The sequence below is a fragment of the Crocodylus siamensis genome, chromosome 3 (assembly GCF_052110815.1).
Source record: "Crocodylus siamensis isolate JL-2025a chromosome 3, ASM5211081v1, whole genome shotgun sequence".
In the NCBI taxonomy this organism is placed as follows: Eukaryota; Metazoa; Chordata; order Crocodylia; family Crocodylidae; genus Crocodylus; species Crocodylus siamensis.
Genome location: NC_143397.1, coordinates 1,232,827 through 1,254,328, shown reverse-complemented (window position 1 = coordinate 1,254,328; position 21,502 = coordinate 1,232,827). Strand labels below are relative to the sequence as shown.

General features: G+C 53.6%; 1 protein-coding gene across 1 annotated transcript; it reads left to right on the top strand.

The window, feature by feature from the left end:
* The first annotated feature begins 2,525 nt into the window (after positions 1-2,525).
* Positions 2,526-7,816, top strand: LOC149867883 (B-cell differentiation antigen CD72-like). The gene is made up of 8 exons (XM_090037484.1): positions 2,526-2,636; positions 2,709-2,798; positions 3,588-3,677; positions 3,948-4,102; positions 4,175-4,367; positions 4,785-4,933; positions 5,385-5,467; positions 6,897-7,816. The coding sequence occupies exons 1-8, from the start codon at positions 2,552-2,554 to the stop codon at positions 7,015-7,017; spliced, it is 966 nt and encodes a 321-aa protein (XP_089893610.1). The 5' UTR covers positions 2,526-2,551; the 3' UTR covers positions 7,018-7,816.
* Positions 7,817-21,502: the final 13,686 nt, after the last annotated feature.

Sequence of the window (21,502 nt, the reverse complement as noted above, 5' to 3'; positions counted from 1 at the left end):
CTCTGTGTTAGGGTTTGTTTGGTTTTTAAAATAGGGGTAGGTGAGTAACTTACAAGTTATACATTAGGTAAAATTTAAATGTTACTTTGTATTGTAAAGAAAAAATGAATAGTACACATAGAAAATATTATATTAAGCATTTGAGCTGCAAGTGCATCAGGCTGGAGGAAAGTTTTGAAGTCTCAGCTCAAAACTTAAGGCCGTGGAGACCAAATCATCTGCAGACCATGTGGCACATGGGGTATTTCCTCCTTTGCACCATGCCAACAGTGACCCAACCCTGCTACAAGGACTACCTGATCCTCCTGTTAGTGACTGTGTTCCCATCTCCTGTGCCCTGGGGGAGTGTGACCCAGAGCTCCTATCTCCCTGGGCCCTGTAACCTGCAAGAGCAAAGTCCCGTCAGACCTGAACCCGTTGCAGGGACCTGTTGTCCTTGGTGACCCTATAGACAGGGTGGAAGGCTGTGCCATGAGGGCCAAATCTTAGCACCCATGAGTTGTGGGGTCCCCTTGCCCAGAGCCAGTACTGGGAAGCTGTGAAGTGACTCCAGAAAGGTGGAAAGGTCCCAAGTCAGGCTCCTGCCTTGGTCCCTCCATAGCCCCAGCTATGTGCAGAAACTTGTGCATGCTTGGCTGCAGCAAGTATCCAGTGATGGAGCTGCCAGGGGAAGGAGAAGAGTTACAGTGCAGCAGCTTAGAAAGATGTCACTAGTGATGTGCAGTTCCTGTCCACCCACCTCATGTACATGATGCTTTTTGGTTATTGTCTGAGTATGCGTGTATGTGTGAAGGTGTGTTGTGTGAGTGTGGGGAGGGTACATGCACATGCGTACATGTACACTATTCTAAAAAAAAAAAAAAGCATTGTGAGGGTGTGGTGGAGGAACATGATGTCTGGGAATTGCCCATGGTACGTGGTGAAGTCTCTGTCAATGGTGCTGTGCCGGGTGCCTCACAAGAACAGAAGAGCTGCCCTGTGCAGGCTCAGACCCCAGGACCATCCTGCCCTGTCTCTGGTCTCAAACAGCCACAGAGGTAGGATGCCAGAAGAAAAAGTGATCAGGGCACAACCAGGGTTTTTCCCTGCTCCTCTCTCCCTTGCAGCCTCCAGCATTTGGGGTTAAGGCAGGTCTGATGCAGAGCCTGTGCACCTCATTCCCTGGTATATAGTGACCGATGCCCCTGTGGCAGAAAGCCACCTTGTTTCTCCCCAAAATCTCTGCCCTGTGACTCTGTGATTAGATGGACCAGCACAGAGGAGTCACACCTCAGCCTGTCTCTTTAGGGAACCTGAGCTGGCTGCAGTCCTGAGGGAGGGGGGAACCTGCTCCCTCTGCCTACGTGACTGCCATCCGCCACCTGGGTGAGGGGCATCTACCTGGTGGGCTGAGATCTGCCCGGTGACAGGTGATGTATTACAAATTGTTTGGCTGACAGCCACCTGGGGCTGACCTCCACTGGACCAGGTGAATGAGGTCACAGGGGCTATATAGGTTGGGAAGGGGAGGAGGCTCTCTCTCTTCGGCCATGAGGTGAAGCAGCAGCAAAGCAGGGGAGACAGAGGCGCCTTGCCATCTGAAACTAGCTCTCTCTCTCACCCCCAGACTCCTGAGGGGAAACTGGAGAACTCTGGAAGATGCTTGTGAGTAAGCTACTCGAGATCTGATTAGATATCTAGCTGGCAGTAACACAGATGCGTGATCAAAAGGCTACCTCAGCCACACTGTTTGCTCTTTAGGATTTCTAAGATATTGCTCAACCCTGTACCCTGGTTTCCCCTACCCCCTGTAATCAATAAAGTTCTCCTTTTTGACTGGTGTGGGAGACTTATTGAGGGGTGGGTCTAAATTATGCCTAAGAGACCCCTTATGTCTGTGGACTAAGGGAGACTTTACTTTTTGCCCCCTTGACTTGGAGAAGTGCCCCAAGTGCCTGTACTGGGTCAAGTACCTGTTGGACTATTAGGCCTGTGTTTCCCCAAGGACACAGGGGCGAGACAGTCCCTTCTCGGGGTGGTACGGGCGACGTTACCCCCAGACTAGCGAGTGTGCTCCAGGAGAGGGGTCGGCCAAGCATAAGGCACCCCCGGGGAGGCACTCGGAGCCTGGCAGGTGGTCGGGCGCAGGGAGGTGGGCGGCTCGATACAGGAGCGCCCCCTACTGGCCGGCCACAGCCCCTTTCCTCCAAGCACATGTTCAGTCCTTTTCTGCGATGCAGCAGTCAATGCAATGTCAGTGCAGACAACTGTGAGGCTCCTGGTGCCTCAGCTCCCAGGGATGGTGAAGGGGGATGAGGCTGGAAACAGTGTAGGGTGAGCCCAGTTCTGGCATCAGACTGTGACGTTCAAACCTGCACCGTCCTGGAGCCCCCACCAGCCCTGTCTGCAACAGGGGGAGGGAAGACCTTGGCTGTTGGAGCCAATCACAGAGCCATGGCCATGCTAGGCTGCACCCAACTGCTCTTGAGAGCATTTCTACTTTGGTCTGATGCCCCGGCACTTCCCTTCTGCTGGGACATGCTGCACTAGACTTTGGTGCCCCAACACCGGGATGGACGAAAGCGTGACATATGCCGATCTGCGGTTCTCCAAGGCCCCCCAAGGATGGAGCTCGACCCCCCGGGTGCAGGCATCAGGTAAGATCCAAGATCCCTCCACCACCCATCCCTTCCACAGCCCCACACCCTGACCAACCCCTGTGTCTGCAGCCCTGGACGAGGCTGATGACACCTATGAGAACCTCCAGCTGGGCCCAGTGGGTGAGAGACCAGCCGGGCATGGGATTCAGCAGCACAGAGGTGAGTGCAAGGGCATCCTCTGCCCTGCCCAGAGCTTCCCAGCAGGGTTGCAGAAAGCTCCCGGGGTGCACAGCTGGCTTGGGTGGGAAACAGGACTGCAGGGTCTGAGATCAGATGATGGAGGGAGCAGGGGATGGAGGGGCTGTCCTGCCCGGAGCTGAGGGTTGGGCTCTGCTTGTTGTGCCCAGGCTTCAGGGTAGAGCTGGGCGTGTGGCTGCCCCAGGCTCCAGGGCTTTGCTGGTGTCCACATGGGTCAGGAAGGAGTGTCTCCCCCTCCCCGGTGGCTGCAGGCATCAGTGTTTCCTTTTCTGCCCTCAGAGGTGCTGGGTGTTGGCTGCAGAGAGGCACTGGGCTGTGTAGGTATGAGTGCAGGCAGGGCTGGAGGCACTGTGCATATTCACTTGTTCAGACACACTCACATGCTTGTTCATAGATGACAGTTCCCTGTGTGTGATGCTGCCACCTTCCCTGCAGCCCATGCTGGGGCAGAGGACAGGGCTGTGCCAATGCTCCTGCTGGGACCAGCCCTGCAGGGTCCTTTCTGGAGGGTCTCACCCCTGTGCTTAGGCTCAGCCCGAGGATGCAGTGGGAGCAGGAAGGGCTGGAGTGGGTGTGGGGGGAGGATCTTGTTCCTCCCCAGACCCTTCCTGCCCTGGCAGAGCAGCTTGCTGGCAGTGGTGGGGCAAGAGAGGCTTTAGGCCTGCTGTCCTGTCCCTGGCATGGGGGGGCTGCAGGGGCTGAAGGTGCCTGGGTTGGTCCCACAGTGCCTCATCTCTTTATCTCTTGCAGAGCCCCTGTGGAGTGCACGGCCCCTGCCCCTGGGCCTGCTGGCAGCCTGCCTGGTCCTGCTGACTACCACCATTGCCCTGGGGGTCTGCTGTGAGTAGGGCCCTGCCAGGCTGGCAAGGAGCATGGGGGGTGGAGAGATGGGCAGAGGTGGGTACAGTGTGGGTGACACAGGAGACCCTTGCTCCAATGCCCGCGTTCATGTCTGTGACCTGATGCTGTCTTGGGAGGCTCCTGCCAGCTGCACGATCCCCGTGGCTCTGGGGGCTGGGTGGAGGTGTGAGCACGGTGGGCTCCTGCCCCTGCCGTGGCTGCAGCACCCAGCCAGGGGTGCCCTGGTTGCTGACTGCCCCGTGCCCACAGACTGGCAGGAGGGGCAGCAGCTGCAGCAGGCGTCCCGTGCCCACGCGGCCGAGCGTGAGGGCCTGCTGCAGCAGTCGGGTGCCCAGGTGCAGCGGCTGGGGCAGACGGGTGCAGCGCTGGTGCTGGCCCAGGAGCAGCTGAAGCAGGCCCAGGCGGCACTGAGGCAGATGCAGGAAGAGAGGGACCGCAGCCAGGAAGAGCTGCACAGCCAGGATGCGGAGCTGCAGGAAATGAGGGTGAGGCTGGCACAGGCACAACAGGAGACAAACCTCAGACAGGAGGAGCTGCAGAAGTCCAGGGCACATCTGCAGGAGACCAGGGAGGAGCTGGCGCAGGCACAGAAGCAGGCCCAGAAGCTGCAGCAGCAGCTGGACGAGGCTGCCAGAGCCCAGGCCAGCATGCAGCCCTGCTGTGTCAAAGGTAGCCCTTTGCGGGGCAGGGTGGGGGGAGAGCACTAGTCATGGCCCCAGGGGCAGGGCAGGGAGGGGAGGTCAGTGCCCAGCCCCATGCACCAGCGGGGTGTGACAGAGAGGCCAAGCCTCTGTGAGTGGGGGCAAAGGAGGAGGTGTCTGGCACAGCCCTGGGAATGGGGCAATACCCAGTGGCCCCAGCCCAAGCTGCTGGGGAGACAGGTGTGAGGGGGCAGCTGGGCTGGCAGCTGGTGGGGATATTGGGCAAGATGGGGGCTCCCATGATCACACAGAGCCAGGCTCAGAGTTGAGCCCTGACCTCAGAGCTGGGCCAGTGCTGAGCAGGCCCAAGGCACCGGGTGGGAGGGAGACCTGAGAGCCAGGGCACAGGGAAGGGACATGTGTGTGAGCGGCTGCCTGTGTCCAGACTGCTGCCCAGAGACCTGGGTGCTGCACCGCGGGAAGTGCCTGTTTGTCACCAAGGAGAAGAAGACCTGGGAGGAAAGCAAACGCGAGTGTGAAGATGGAGGCTCCAAGCTCCTCATCTCCCAGGACTGGAACCGCGAGACCATGCCGGTATGGGGTTATGAGGCCTGGGGGGCTGCAGGGAGGTGGTGCGTGGTGGAGCTGGGGATTGGCAAACCTACCTGGGAGTGAGATGGCAGGGGCAGGATAGGGCAAGGTAGGGCAGGGCAGCCTCCGGGGGTCGTTTCCCTGGGCACAGCCAAACCCTGCAGATGGGGTGGTGCTATGCCCATCTCCTATCTGTGGCCCCATCCCCCGTCTCCAGTAGTGGGTCCTGCAAGGGGCTGGGGCTGGGAGCAGCTGAAGCCCATGCAGGTGCGCTCGATGTATACAGCCACCCGTGGGGAGGTGCAGGGCCTGAGGGGTCTGGTGCCATCAGTGACCCTGCCCCCCTGGTCTCCTCCGGTTGCCCATCCATGAGGAGGTCCCATGGCCTCAGATGCCCCGTTCTCTGGCTCTGGGCCAGGACTGGGGCTGTTCCCAAGTGGTCCCTCCTCCCCAGAGCTTCCTCACCAACACGGACACTTCGTACTGGATCGATTTGCGGCAAGACAAAAGGAAGCGGACTCCGATTTTTTACAAAGGGTGAGCTGCTGCCTGGTTTCTTGGCTGGGAGCCCCGCTCAACTCCTGTCAGGGCCCCTGCACAAGGACATGCCATGGGGGTCGGGGGCTCAGGGTGGGGGCTGCACTCAGTGGGAGGACTGGCTCTGTGAGGGTGGGCAGCCACTGGGCAGGGATGCCTGTGCCCTGTGTGGGGATTTCCCAGGCTTCTGTGTACTGCTGGGTATGCCTTTCTCCCCTTTCTGCTCCACATGTCAGGGGGTTTTAAGCCTCCCCCAGAGGTGTTGGGTGCTGCAGCCCAGGCTGGGGATGGGGCTGGGCTGGGCCAATGCTCCTGCTGGCACCGACCCTGCAGGGTCCTGGCTGGAGGGTCTTGTGCTCAGGATTAGACCAATACTGCACTGGGGACAGGAAAGTATTTTCCCCCGGTCAGATTGGTTCAGACTGTGAAGTGGAGGCACAGCCAGGGCCTGAGCTCTGTGGATCATCCATGAACCCCCTTTGCAGCAGCAGGATGCTGGCCCTGCAGCCCCCACTCCTTTCCCAGGGGCAGGAGCCAGGGCAGGGGCAGGGGCAGGGGTGATGCCTCGGGTCTGGGTGACGGTGTTGTGCTACTCAGGATTTGTCTGAGCTGGTTTGGACAGGGCTAATCCTGCTTCAGGCAGGACCTGAACTAGCTGTTACCTCTGCAGCTCCCTTCCAGCCTCACAGCTCTGGGATTTTGATGAGGACCCTTGATCCCAGGCTGTGATGGTGCAGGGTCGCAGTGCTGAGGGCAGGGCTGTGAGTGGGGAAGAGAAGTGGAACCAGAGCTGAGGCAGGGATGAAGCACAGATGAATCCAGTAGTCTCCATGATGTCTCTGTGCCAGGAGCTTCCCATATGGACTGGGCTTTGCTCTGGCACCCCATTGCAACCCCATTGCATCCCAGCCAGGAGCAAAGGGCTGCAGCTAGCTGTGTGGGCGGGAGGAGGTGGTCTGCTCCAGGCGTTACATTACCTTATACAGCCGGTGGCAAAGGGGGAGATGGAGAGGCCATATCTGGGAGATGAGATGTAATCTGGCTTGATAAGTGAAGCTAAAGATATGTTGGAAATGGCTGTGGCTGGCAGGGAGAGTCCCAGGGGAGCAAGGGACCCCATGCTTCGAGAAGGGGCTGAGAAAACAGCAGGTGTTTACAACGCAGCTGCCAGGGGCTTCAGGATCTGCAAACCTGGCTGCAGGGAGAGGCTGAGGAAGGTCTGTCTGTAAAGGGGGTCTCTGACAGCATGTCTCACTGGCCTAGGAGTGAGCAGCTGGTGGCTGCTGCTGTGTGACATCGGGGGGGATTGAATGAACCCTGGGACCCTGACTTGGGGTGTGGGGGAGTCTCCTGGCAAGGGTCCAGGTGCCTGGGGGGACGGCTGCAGTGAGGTCCATTAGCAGCTCAGTGATGCCGATCTCCATTTCAGGGTACGGCAACCATGGCCTTGTGGAGCAATGAAAAGCGGAAGCATAGAGAGTGCTGGTTGCTCATTCAAGCACCTTGCAGTCTGCGAGAGGCCAGCTGATGAGCCTGGTCTGCTCCCATAGCCATTTCTATTCCACCACTGAGGAGTGAAGGAGTCGGGCCCCTTGGCCTGAGGCCAGGACATTTCTCCACATCCCACTTGAACCCTGGAGCCCAGGACTGTACAGACAGCTCTGAGTGAGGATGGACCAGGGCTGAGCAGTGTGCCACCAGCCTCTCCTATCTCTGACCTAACGCTGCTGCTGATGCAGCCCAGGACAGCATTTGCTCTTCTGCAGCTCCTCGCATGGCAGATGTGCTGGGTCCATGAGGCACCAAAGCCCCAAGTCCTTCTCCATACCACTGCTCCCAGCCACAAATCTCCCCTTCTGTCCTGGTATTCAAGGGCAGTGCCATGCATTGGTCAGCATTCAGCTGAATCCTGTTGTCTCCAGCACAGCTATCCTGTTTGTTGAGCGCAGTCTGCACTGCACTTGTGATCTCCAGTGTGTTCACAGTGCTTTCCAGCATTGTGTTGTCTGTAACATGCTCCAGAAGCTTTCTGTGCCAGTGTCAAGACCACAAATGGATATGTCGAGCAGCCCCAGGCCCAGGACAGACCCCTGTTGCACTCTGCCAAACCTTCCTGCCATCCTGACGTGACCAGCCAAAACGACCAACCCCTTTGCTGGCAGCGATGGAGCCAGTTGTCTGCACAGCATGCAATGGCTTTGTGCAGCCCACTCTTCTCCACTTGGTACATGAGGAGGTTGTGTGGGGCTGTAACAGTGTTCATCTCCCGCGATGGCTGTAGCACCTTGGAGTCCCCTCAGCCCTTATCCACTTCACTCTGTTGGGGCACTTGCCCTCTCATTCGCCTGCCGTGCCTAGAGGTATCTATCTTTTAGATAAAGGGAGGCAGCCCCAGGGTTTCCCTAGGCTGATCTTGTTCTTATTACCACACGTGTCCATGCTAATTGCCTTCAGGACCAATTTTGTGCCTCCAATCTCCCCTTTACAACACAGCCATGCCTCACAGATGAAACTCCTTCCTGGGCTACGGGCTCCCTGCCCCAGTACTCACCCCTCTTGGGCTATGGGCTTCTTGGCCCTCTTGGTGCCCAGCTGTGACCCCCTGTCCCCAGTCTTTGATCTCTCTCTCTGGCCCTTGGGCCCACTCCTAGGCCAGTCAAGGCTCCTGGGCTCCTCTGGCCATAGCGGTCTCCATCAGTGGCTCTTCTTGACCTTCTTCCCATCTCTGGACCCTGGGCCCATTCCTGGGCCAGTGAGACCTTTGGGCTCCCTTGGCCCTGTTGAGACTTACCCCTCTCTAGGACCCCTTGGCCCCACACACTCTGTGCCCCTTGGCTCCAGGCTATGCCCTATTCCTGGGCTCTAGCCTTGCTCCCAGGACTCTGATGCTCTCCTAGACCCACCCTCTCCTGGTCAGGTGACACTAATTAGCCCCTCCCCACTGTCTGCTTGCAGGGTGCTCCTCACTATTAAAGTGACAGGTGTGTGCTTTGCATCCTGCCACAAGGACCTTGTCCAAAGCCTTGCTGAAGTGCAGACACACAAGACCCACAGCAGGCCCTTCATCTACCCTGCAGTTACTCTGTCACATCAGGATATCGAGCTTGGCAGACATTTGTTCATAGTAAACCCACACTGGCTGCTCGGGACCGGCTTTTCCTCCTCCACATTCTTGCAAATGGCCTTCCTTAGCATCTGCCTCAGTAACTTCCTGGGGATCGAGATGAGGGTGATGACGGGGCTATAATTCCCCAGGTCCCTTGTCTTTTCCAGAGATGGGTCCCACATTGCCTTTTCCCCATCCTCTGGGACCCCACTTGTGTCCCACAACTCAGTGAGTGTCATTGCCAAGGGCCCTGAGGTCCCATCTGCCCAGGCCTTTGGCTCCCTGGGGTGCAGTTCCTGAGGCTCTGATGACCTGAGTTCATGCAGACCCATGAGATGCTGTCAGGGAAGGGGCTTGGTGCAGTGAGCTCTCATTGTGGACCAAGTTTCTGTCTGGGAGAGAGGCCAGGGTAACTTTTGAGACCAAAGGACCCTTTCTACCAGCTGGAGCTGTAGCAGCTGCAGCTTGAACTCAAAATGATGGAGACCAGATCATCCACAGGCTGTGGCACATGGGGTGTGTCCCACTTCCTCACCATGCCAACAGCATCCCAGCCCTGCTACAAGGTCTTCCTGACCCTCCCATTAGTGACCCAGAGCCCCCATCTCCCCAGGCCCTGTAGCCTGGAAGGACAAAGCCCCATCAGACCTGAATCAGCTGGAGGGACCTTGATGAACCTAGAGGCAGGATGGGGGCCTGTGTCCTGAGGGCTGAGTCTTAGTACCCAGGAGCTGTGGGGTCTCCTTGCCCAAAGCCACTACTGGGAAGCTGTGAGGAGACTCCAGAAAGGTGGGAATGTCCCAAGCAAGGCCCCTCCCTCGGTCCCTTCATGGCCTCAGGTGTCTGAGTTGCTTAAGCCTGCACACACCAGGCTTAAGCAATGATAGAGATGGAGCTGCTGGGGGAAGGAGAAGACTTATGGAGCAGCAGTTCAGAAGAATGTCATTTGTGATGTGCAGTTCCAGTCTGCTCAGCTCATGTGCATGATGCTTTTTGGTTATTGTCTGTGTGTGCATGTATGTGCAGGGGGGGTGTATGTGTGCATATGTGTGCATATGTATGCACAATTCTAAAAAGAAAAGAGCATTGTGAGGGTGTTGCCTGCACAAGGTGCCCAAGAGAGGCAACAATTGGGTTCGTTGCCCGGTGTGCGTCGCGCCAAATAAACACACTGGGGGGAGAAGTAGACAGAGTTTATTTGAGCTCAAGTAAAAGGCGCAGGGAGACTGTATTGTCTCAAATCCTGTGCCCCTAGCCCGGCAACAGTGTATTTTTATGCCCTGGTCAACTTTCTGCAGTGGTTTTCCAGCTGGGCCCCCTCTTCCTCCCCTTTCCCTCCTCCCTTCTCTCTCTGAGCGGTGCCCTTGCATTCCACAGATAACAGTTTTAGCTCGCCTGTTTTCCAGAAGGACAGGAGATTGCAGGCGCCATAGAAAGGGTTACAAAGGTTGGGCAAGGGGGGGTCCTGGCTCGTCTGAGCCCAGAGCAGAAGGACTTCATCGACACTCGTGGTCTTCCATCCCTCTGAGTTACCTAGGGTTATGCCCAGTGACACCAACAACTTCCCCCTTTGAGAATACTCAACAAAGTTTTGGCTGAGTTTTCTCATATTCTGAAGATAAAAGATGATTAAGTGTTTGGGAACTGGGATCTTCAATGCAGGGGTATAGTGAAGCGCTCGGGGAGGGGGATACACAGACTTTGCACAGGAGGTCATTACAGCATGCAAATAAGAGGACGGTAATTAAACACAACACAACACCGGTGACCAGGAGGTGAAGGATGCCCATTCCTAGGCCTCCAAGGTTGGGCAACCAGCTCCAGAGAGAATCGAAAACAGTGGGTTCACGTTCCGGAGTTTTCCACTGCTCAAAAGCCTGTTCGGCCGACAAAATGTGTTTGTTAATATCTTGGGAATTTTCTGGGATATAAGTACAACATTCGTTCCCAATTAGAGCACATACCTGCCCCTGAGATGCTAAAACATAATCTAGAGCCTGACGGTTTTGAAGAGATAATAAACGAAGTTGATAAATCTCGGAGTTAAGGCTCTTTTCAATAGCTAAAGTGTCATTGGCAAATTTTGTAAGAAACGCAGAAAGTTGATGATACAGCTTGGCTAACCAGCCCACTCCATACGACGGGAGAAAGATCATGCCAAATGTGTCTCGTGATGAATCCAGTTCTTGTGTCCGTCAACCTTTGCCGCTGTGTGGGAAACTAGTAGGACAGTGTGAGGTCCTTTCCACTTCTCTTGGAGGGGCTTATTCTTCCAGGTATGAACAAGCATGAAATCTCCCGGCTGTAACGAGTGGACTGGAGAATCCAGGAGAAGAGGCTGCAAGTTTTTAGTGTACCTATGGAGAGAAGAAAGAACAGCAGACAGAGAGCACATATACCCTGACAAAATATTACATCCTATTTCCCACTCCCCTGCTAGAACCGGCATCCCGTTCATAGGCCATGCCCTTCCAAACATAATCTCAAAGGGGCTAAGCCCTAATCTTCCCTTGGGGAGGGGGCACGGACACGAAGCAAAGCAAGGGGCAAAGCATTGGGCCATCGCAGAGAGGCCTCCTGGCAGATCTTTGATAGATGACACTTGAGGGTCTGATTTGTACGAGTACTGGGGATCCGGGAGCTCCCCCACTGATGGGGTGAGGGCATGCATGTGGGTGTCAGCAGGTCTCGGTGTCCTCAGGGTGGCAGCAGTTTTAGCTTCTCTGTCACCCGGGCGTTACCCCTGGCTAAGTCTTGATCCTCTTTCTGATGCGCCTTACAGTGCATTACTGCCACTGCCGAGGGAAGTTGAACAGCTTCCAGGAGTCGGAGAATTTGGGGTCCATACTTCACTGGGGAGCCTTGGGCTGTCAGCAGTCCCCTTTGTTTCCATAGGCCAGCATGGGCATGCAGTACTCCAAAAGCATACCTGGAGTCGGTATAGATGTTGACCCGTTTCCCTTTTGACAGTCCTAGCACCCGGGTCAGGGCTACCAGTTCAGCAAGTTGAGCAGATGCTCCGGCGGGCAAACCCTTGGCCTCAACAACATCATAGAGGGTCACAACAGCATAACCTGCCCTCCTTTGCCCTTCTACAACAATGCTACTGCCATCAGTGTACCACTCACAGTCAGCATTCAGAAGTGGCTGATCCTGTAGGTCTGGACGGCTGGAGTACTGTGCATCTATGATGTCTAAACAATCATGCTCTTGTTCTCCCGTTTCAGGTGAGACAGTAGCTGGGTTGAGGGAGGGGCAGGGCTGCAGAGTCACTTCAGGGTTCTCCCACAGCTTAGCTTGGTACCGAGCCCCCCGAGCCTGGGTGAGCCAGAGACCCCCCTTCGCATCTAGCAGAGCCTGGACCATATGAGGGGTATACACTTGCATGACTCCTCCCAGCGTTAACTTTTCAGCTTCCTCAAGTACTGGGGCAGTTGCCACAACTGCTTGTAAACACGCTGGCCATCCCTTGGCAACTGGATCAAGCTGTTTGGAGAAATAAGCAACGGGACGTTTCCACGCCCCCAACAATTGAGTAAGCACTCCCAGAGCCATCCCTTTTCATTCATGCACATACAATTGGAAAGGTTTAGAAAGGTCCGGTAAACCCAGGGCAGGGGCTTCCATTAGTTTCCTTTTTAGAATTTTAAATGCCTTGTCGGCTTCTGGAGTCCAATAAAAGGGGTCGTGGTCTGCCCCTTTTACACAGTCATATAGTAGTTTTGCCCATAGTCCAAATTCAGGGATCCATATTCTGCAAAAACCTGCCATGCCAAGAAACGCCCTGAGCCGCTTACGGTTGCTTGGTGTGGGAACCTGGCATATAGCCTCCTTTTGCTCACTTGAAAGCTGGCGCTCCCCCTGCCTTATGTGAAATCCCAGGTATCGTACTTCGGGGAGAGCAATTTGAGCTTTATTTCGAGTCACCCGATATTCTCCAAGTCCAATAAAGTTCAGGAGGCTTACAGTGGCGTTAAGGCAAGAGTTTAAATCTACGGCAGCAATTAATAAATCATCCACATATTGTAACAAGAGAACTTCATGCTCATTATTCCACTCCTCCAAGTCTTTAGCTAAGGACTGGCCAAAAAGGGTGGGAGAGTTCTTAAATCCCTGGGCTAATACTGTCCAACTAAGTTGTTTCTTAACCCTTTTTCTGTCCTCCCATTCAAAAGAGAATATCTCCTGAGAGGCAGGGTCAACTGGAATCGTAAAGAAAGGGTCTTACAAATCAAGAACTGAGAAATGAGTATACTGCCCCCCCTATGGAGGCCAGCAAGGTATACGGGTTTGGGACGAGGGGTTGAATAGTTTTAACCCGTTCATTAACCGCCCTTGGGTCCTGCACCAGTCGATGTGTGCCATCAGGCTTTAGTACAGGCAAGAGAGGAGTGTTCCAGGCCGACTGACACTCTCGCAGTATGCCGTACTTCAGGAAACGGTCTATAGTCTCCTGCAGTCCCTCTCTGGCTTCCCTTTTGCTTGGGTACTGCTTGATTCGTACTGGACCTTTTCCTGGTAGTAGTTGGATATTAATGGGGGGTTTGATGTGTAGCCTTTCCGGGAACCCCCTTTGCCCACACCAAAAGGTATACCTGGTCTTCCCACTGGTTCCACTCCTGGGGAGCGTTCATAGCTGAGTGTTCAACCACGAGGGTCATTATCCATACATTTTCAGGGGGCAATGTGAGGGTTATTTCATCCTGGGTAAAATGCAGTGATGCACCTAATCGACAAAGCAGGTCTTGTCCCAGCAGGGGTGTTGGGCAATCTGGAAGGTAGACCAATTTGTGAGAAAGAGCCCTGTCTCCCAGAGCACATTCTGCAGGAGCACTGCTCAGACTGGGCACTGAGTCTTTTTTTCCCGTGGCACTCACCACGGTGAGAGAGTCCGCTACGGGAAGTTGAAAAGGTTGATTTACAGCGGTCCGTGCTGCCCCAGAGTCTACCAAAAAATCAATTTGTGATTTCCCCACCCGCATTTTTACTCGGGGTTCCGGGGGTGGGGTGATCCGTTACTCCTGACACCCCTACTCCTGTCCTTCCCCTGCCATTACAGGAGTGCAGGCTCTCCCTTTCTCTGGGCATTCATGCTCCCAGTGTCCCTCTCGCTGGCATAAGGCACACTGGTTCCGTCCCAGGCGTCTTTCTTGTGGGCCAGGGTGCCCGCACCCACGACCCCTTATACCTCTGCCTCTCTCACCTTCTTGTGGCCTTTCTCTGACTCCAGCCTGTACTGCTGCTACTAGCATTCTAACTTGTCTCTTGTCTTTTTCTCCTTCTCTGAGAGTATACGCCCTGTTTGCAGTCTCCAGGATTTGTGCTACAGTCATACCCATTAAGTCTTCCCTTTTTTGTAAGAGGTAAGACGGGTATGATCCACAGGGTTGTTAGGGTCCCATCTAGGGTCTGCTAGGGGAACCACATCTGCCGGACTGGGAACATTGACGGGATCCCTTTCATGCCTCCGCCGTGCTTCCTCCCTTGCTTTGGAAATAACTTGATTCCACTCTACTTCAGATAATAAGGTTTGCATAAGGATATTACAATTGTCCCAATCAGGCTTGTGACTAGCTAAACATCCCTCAAAGACAGAGATAAACTTACTCGGGCTAGTTGAAAATTCTCCAGCCTGTGCCTTAAAAGCCGCCAGGTCCACTGGATTAAAAGGTACATGGGTGTATACTTGCATGGTCTGGGCTTCACGCCCATCTGCCCCAGGCCGGGCTATTACAGTTTCAGTAAGTAAAGGATAAAATCCCACTGAGGGATGAATCTCTGGAACGGGGGGCATCTGACCTTTATATGGTGGAGGTGTTAAAGCCAAAGGGGACGCCGACTCTGGCATTACAGTGGTTGGGGGGGAATGCTGAGACTCAACACTGACAACTACCGATCCTGTCTGAGTCAAATTACACTTCTGCAAAATATGTGTCTCATTTCATAAAGCCATAAACAATTGTTCTTACAAATGTTCATTCCACTTACCCGTCCGCTGACAAAACAGGAGTAATTGGAGGATTGTATTGTAGTTAATTGACCCTTCCGGAGGCCACCTTTCCTGACCCTCCAGTTGATATTGAGGCCATTCCACTGTACAAAACCTTTTAAAATTATTTTTAGTCATTAAATCTGACTTAAACAGTTTCCAATTAGTCAGAATGCATTCTAAGGGTGTACACCGTGCCCTGCCAACCGTACTCTGTCCCTGCCCCATACTCCAGGGAGACACTGGGCGTCCCCAGGTTTTAACAGGCAATGCTCAGACTGCTGAGCTTATCCTACCTTGTCCGAGGGACCGGTTCCACACCGTCGCCCATGATCGCTTCTCCACTATTTGAGCGCGTTGCACTGTTGTGCCCTCCGGGGTCAATAAACCACATCTCTGCCGAGGCCCCCGATGAAACCACCGGTGCGCGCTGGGCGTCGGTTGTTGCCGCAAGTCGTCGACCCCAGGAGGGATCCGGGCAAGGCGAAATGTTAGCCTCAAGCCCCACATTGGGCGCCAAAAACTGTTGCCGTCACAAGGTGCCCGAGGGAGGCAATAATTGGGTTCGTTGCCCGGTGTGCATTGCGCCAAATAAGCACACTGGGGGGAGAAGTAGACAGAGTTTATTTGAGCTCAAGTAAAAGGCGCAGGGAGACTGTATAGTCTCAAATCCTGCGCACTTAGCCCTGCAACAGTGTATTTTTATGCCCTGGTCAATTTTCCATCAGTGGTTTTCCACCAGCTGGCCTCCCTCTTCCTCCCCTTTCCCTCCTTCCTTCTCTCTCCGAGCGGTGCCCTTGCATTCCACAGATAACAGTTTTAGCTCGCCTGTTTTCCAGAAGGACAGGAGATTGCAGGCGCCATAGAAAGGGTTACAAAGGTTGGGCAAGGGGGGGTCCTGGCTCGTCTGAGCCCAGAGCAGAAGGACTTCATCGACACTCGTGGTCTTCCATCCCTCTGAGTTACCTAGGTTTATGCCCAGTGACACCAACAGATTCATATTTGTTTGTACTACCCTGTATTTAATTACGTTCTTGGCTTCAATTAGTTAATTGTGTGTTCCTTAGTAAGTTCTCTGGTGCAATAAAGATGCATTTTCCCCTGTCTGTCTGTCTTCTTCATTAGGAAGGAGCAAAAATGCCTGCATATGAATGGTTGGGGGTGGGAGGAAGGAATGGAGGGAGGTAAGAAAGAAAAGCCAAGCATTTCCTGGCTAGACTCAGATATAGTGTGAGGGGTTGGAGGGGGAGAAGAAATGTGGAGGGCCACCTCACTGAGCCCAACCACCTACCAGACTCCAGGTACCTCCCTTATTCAACATGACCAAGGGGGCACAAAGGCATGCCTCTGCCAACAAGTCCACCACACTTAGTACAGTGAAGAATTTTATTGACTAAAAAGGGAAAGCTTGGGGAATGGTACAGGATAGAGAAGTATTACAGAATAATCTAAGAGTGAACAGTGGCATGGTAGACACACATGTGTGTTACTGCGAGCAATATATCTAGTTAGATTCCAAGTGGTTTACTCACAGGTATCATCCAGAAGCTGATAAAGCTTTCCTCTGGAGGCAGGAAGTTGGTGGTGTGTCCATGTGTTTCAAGATAGAGGCACATGTTTCTCTGCTCTCTGTGCCTTCATCATGGCTGCCCCCCTCCTCCTGGGCAGTCTTGCCTTATATAGACCTTATGACCTCTTTTACCTGATTCAGTGAAGGCCAGCAGAGATTGACTGCCAGCCAGTCAATTTGAAATGCATCACTGGTTATCAGGCAGAGGGACAGTGGCCTTTGCGTCCCCTCCCAGTCATGAGGTCATTGCTGGAACAATAGAGGGCTGAAGCCCCCACCCTGTTACCTGTCCCCAGGCACATAGCCAGGTTGATTGATAGGTGAAGAGACAATAGCAAGGAAAGAAAGGGGAAAAAATAGCAAAAGGGGAACAGGAAGGAGGCTGTGATAGAAATCCTTCACAGGGAAAACCCGGGATAAAGTGTTAACAAGCCCCTCTCAGCTGCTCCTGTTTCTGCAGTGGGAGAACAAAGAGAGGGGGATCACCCTACATGGATGATAATTGCATTCTTTGAAATGTGAAAAGTGGCTGGGTAATATCCTTCTTTGAAAAGGAAAGGCCTAGCCCTGAAAGCATTGGCAACTGACAATACTTTGACAGACCAGTAGACAAAGACAATTTTTCTACTATATATTTTCTTAGTTAAGCATAATTTCTATATGCAGTAGCATGCAAGGAAAACCTTGAGGTGTTCTGTATCTGAAGCTGTACTCTTTTCCTCATGCAGATGTTGGCTCTGGAGAGCCAAGAGACAGAAACATTTTGTGAAACTTTGCAACATTTCACACTTTGTGAAACATTGTGACACTTCTCAGATAAGATGTTCACCAACCACTGCAGCCCCCTGCCTTTCCTCAGATCATGGCTTGGCTGTGCATGGTGGATCACAGTGGCAATGGTAAGTCAAGTGGTCATAGAATCATAGAATCATAGAAGTCGGGTCGGAAGGGACCTTGTAGATCTTCAAGTCCGACCTCCTGCCTGGGCAGAAATGATTCCAGCTAGGTAGGCATCAAACCTCCTCTTAAAGACCCCCAGGGTAGGAGCCAGCACCACTTCCCTTGGAAGATGGTTCCAGATCCTAGCTGCCCTGACCGTGAAGTCGTTCTTATGGATGTCTAATCTAAACCTCCTCTCCAAAAACTTGTGGCTGTTATTCCTTGTTATGCCAGGGGGGCTCGGGGAAACAAGGTCTCTCCCAAACCCTTCTGATCCCCCCTACTGAGTTTATAGACTGCCACTGGGTCCCCCCCTCAGCCTTCTCTTGTGAAGACTGAACAGGTTCAGGTCCTTCAGTCTCTCATTGTAGGGTCTGCCCTGTTGTCCCCAGATCATGTGGGTGGCCCTCCTTTGGACACTCTCAATGTTGTCCACATCCCTCCTGAAGTGGGGCGCACAGAACTGGTCATAAGCAGTGGCCAGGAGACTGCTGCAGGTCACTAAACAAACTCTGCTGCCTCACCCCTACTATGTCCACTGTGGGCAGCCTCACAATGGCTGATGGTGGGCCACAGGTAACTGCAGCCACCACCTCAAACACTTTCCTTTCCCCCACTATCCCCCCATCTGCCCATACAGGACAACCACTATGATGTGCAGCTGCACAGCCCTTGGTGTTCTGGATCAAATTCCGTGGGGCTGTGCCAGTCCACCTACAAGGCTCTGAGTGCCTCCCTGGGGCACTTCATGTCTGACTGATCCCCTTCCTGGAGCACACCCATAAGCCTGAGGTCACTGTTGCCATCACCCAGGGGATCTGGTCTGTCTTGAGCCCTGTGCTCCTAGGTTACACAGGCCTTGTAGACATTGATGGTGCTTGACCAACTGCAAAAGCTTGGGGTATTTCCTGTAGCCTGAAGTACAAAAAGTAACCTCCTTTAGTCAGCAGGACCAAAGGGGTCACAAGGGCATGCCTCTCCCAACAAATCCACCACAATTGGTACAGTGAAGAACTTTATTGGTTACAGATTGAAGGCTTGGGGAAAATTTCATAGATTCATAGATTGTTAGGGCCTGGAAAGGCCCTCACAGATAATCAGGTCTGGTTCTCCCAGAAGGAGTTTTTCATAGATTTCATAGGTTTCATAGACATTAGGGCTTGAAGGGACCTTGGAAGATCATCAAGTCCAGCCCCCCATCCAAAGGGCAGGAAGTCAGCTGGGGTCATAGGATCCCAGCAAGATAAGCATCCAATTTGCTTTTGAAGGTATAAAGCCTGAAGTGGCCTTCTAGGAGTTTATATCCATTGTTTCTGGTCTTCCCCAGGGGTGCCCTAGTGAACAGTTGTTCACTGAGTTCCTGATGCACTCCTTTGATATAGTGGTAAGCCATTATTAAGTCCCCTTTCAACTTTCTCTTCTTTAGGCGAAAGAGGCCTAGGTCCCTCAGCCTTTCCTCATATGGCTTGCCTTGCAAGTCCCTGATCATACAGGTGGCTCTTTTCTAGACCCTCTAAAGTTTTTCCACATCCTTATTGAAGTGTGGCACCCAGAAATGGATGCAGTACTTCAACTGTGGTCTCACCAGTGGTGAGTCTAGAAGGACTATCACTTCCTTAGTTTTACATGAGATGCATTGGTTGATGCATGTCAGTGTATTATTTGCCCTGCTAGCTAGGATAGAGAAGTGTTACCAAATTGTTGGCTACAAAGGACCAACTCAGAGGATCATCATAAAATTCTAGTTTATTGGACGGATGCAAAAGTCAGACCATAAACCTTGGTGCTGATCCCCTCAAACATACAGGCCCACAGCCTGGCACTCCTGGCAGGGGCAGGGCCAGGGCCAGTTCCGGGCAGGGGCGTGATGCAGCCTCCCAAGACACCTGGTTCTTGGCTGCAGGCAGAGCAGGGAGGGAATCCCGGCATCCTGCCCCCAGCCGGGGAGGGGGCTAGCCCTAGACTTTAGGAGGGCCAACTTCAACAAGTTGAGGAGCCTAGTGGGTGAGGTGCTGGGGTCCTTGAGGGCAGGGGAACTCAGTGTCCAGGACAAGTGGTCGTTCCTTAAGGAAATGATACTCAGGGCCCAAGAGGAGTCCATCCCAACAAGAATCAAGAGGGGCAAGAGTGCCCGAAAGTCCCCCTGGCTCATCAAGGGTGTCTGGGAATGCCTGCTTACCAAAAAGGCAGCGTACACCCAGTGGAAGGGGGGTGCTATCTCCAAAGAGGAGTATACCTCCTCTGCTTGGGCCTGTAGGGGGGCTGTCAGGAAAGCTAAAGCGGACATAGAGCTAGGACTAGCGTCCAAGATCAAGGATAATAAAAAGTCCTTTTGCAAATACATAGGGAGGATGAAGAAGGCACCGGATAATGTGGGACCCCTTCAAAGTACACTGGGCAATCTGGTGGTTGCACCAGAGGAGAAAGCGGAACACTTTAGCCAATTCTTCACCTCCGTTTTCTTGTGCAGGGCCTGGGACTTCCCCACTGTGATGCCAGATGGACTCGAGGGAAACGCCTCCAGACCTCAGGTTGGGGAGGACTGGGTAGAGTGCTTCTGGAGGGGCTGGACGTGTTCAAGTCAGTCGGGTCCAGATGCTCTCCACCCCAAGGTGTTGAGGGAGCTAGCAGGGGTTATTGCAGGGCCCTTGGCACAGCTTTACGAGCACTTGTGGTGCTCGGGCCAAGCGCCAGATGACTGGAAGATAGCTAACATGGTCCCCATCCTCAAAAAAGGGAAGAGAGAGGACCCGGGCAACTGTCGGCTCATCAGTCTTACCTCTATCCTTGGGAAACTCTTTGAGAAGATCCTCAAGGAGCACATCTGTGATGGGCCGGCTTCAAGGGATGATGCTTAAGGGCAACCAGCACGGTTTCATTAGGGTCAGGTCATAGTTTCATAGTTTCTAGGGTCGGAAGGGACCTGAGCAGAACATCTAGTCCGACCCCCTGTCATGTCAGACCAACCTGATTGCCTTTTATGATCAGGTCACAAAGGCAATGGATGCGGGTGTTGCCATGGACGTAGTCTTTTTAGACTTCAGCAAGGCCTTTGACACCGTCTCCCACCCCATCCTCATTAAACTAGGTGACTGTGGCATTGATGTCTACACAGTCAGATGGATTGCAGATTGGCTCAGGGGTTGTACTCAGAGGGTGGTGGTGGATGGGTCATATTCAACCTGGGGGGAAGTGGGCAGTGGAGTCCCCCAGGGCTCGGTCCTGGGGCCCGCGCTGTTCAATTTCTTCATCAGCGATTTGGACAACGGAGTGAAATGCAACCTGTTTAAATTCACTGATGATACCAAAATTTGGGGTGAGGTGAGCATGCTAGTAGGGAGGGAAAGACTGCAGCAAGACCTGGATAGGTTACAGGAGTGGGCTAACATAGATTTCATAGATTTCACAGACATTAGGGCTGGAAGGGACCTCAGGAGATCATCGAGTCCAGCCCCCTGCCCAAAGGGCAGGAAGTTAGCTGGGGTCATAGGATCCCAGCAAGATAAGCATCCAATTTACTCTTGAAGGTGTTCAATGTAGGTGCTTGAACCACCTCCGCTGGCAGACTGTTCCAGACCTTGGGGGCTCAGACAGGAAAGAAATTCTTCCTTATGTCCAGCCTGAAACGGTCTTGCAGGAGTTTGTGACCGTTCGACCTCGTCATCCCTTGGGGCGCTCTGGTGAACAGACGTTCCCCCAGATCCTGGTGGTCACCCTTGATAAATTTATAGGTGGCCATCAGATCACCCCTGAGCCTACGCTTTTCCAGGCTAGAGAGTCCCATGGCTCTCAGCCTGTCATCGTAAGATCTGCTTTCCTGACCTCTGATCATGCGCGTGGCTCTCCTCTGGACTCTCTCCAGCTTCTCCACTTCCTTTTTGAATTGTGGAGCCCAAAACAGGATGCGTTTCAATACTGACAAGTGCAGGGTGCTGCACTTAGGCAGTATAAACCAGCAGCACACTTATAGAATGGGAAACTCCCTTCTTGAGAGCACGGAGGCAGAAAGGGATCTTGGAGTCATTATTGACATGGGCCGACAATGCGAGGTCACAGTTGGCAGGGCTAACGGGACCTTCTTGTGCATCCACAGGTGCATCTCAAGTAAAGCCAGGGAGGTGATCCTCCCTGTCTATGTGACGCTGGTCAGGCCACAGCTGGAGTACTGCGTCCAGTTCTGTGCGCCCCATTTCAGGAGGGACATGGACAACATTGAAAGGGTCCAGAGGAGGCCACCCACATGATCCGGGGACTACAGGGCAGACCCTACATTGAAAGACTGCCGGACCTAAACCTGTTCAGCCTTCACAAGAGAAGGCTGAGGGGGGACCTGGTGACTGTCTATAAACTCACTAGGGGAACCAGAAGAGTTTAGGGGACACACTGTTTCCCTGAGCTCCCCCTGGCATGACAAGGAATAATGGACACAAA

What these genes read in the sequence shown, in the direction of transcription:
- LOC149867883 (XM_090037484.1), top strand. Translation starts at nt 2,552, where the DNA reads ATGGACGAAAGCGTGACATATGCCGATCTGCGGTTCTCCAAGGCCCCC. An exon ending in AGCTGAAGCAGGCCCAGGCG is followed by an intron (nt 4,103 to 4,174) that starts GCACTGAGGCAG and finishes GCGGAGCTGCAG; the next exon opens with GAAATGAGGGTGAGGCTGGC. An exon ending in GGAACCGCGAGACCATGCCG is followed by an intron (nt 4,934 to 5,384) that starts GTATGGGGTTAT and finishes CCTCCTCCCCAG; the next exon opens with AGCTTCCTCACCAACACGGA.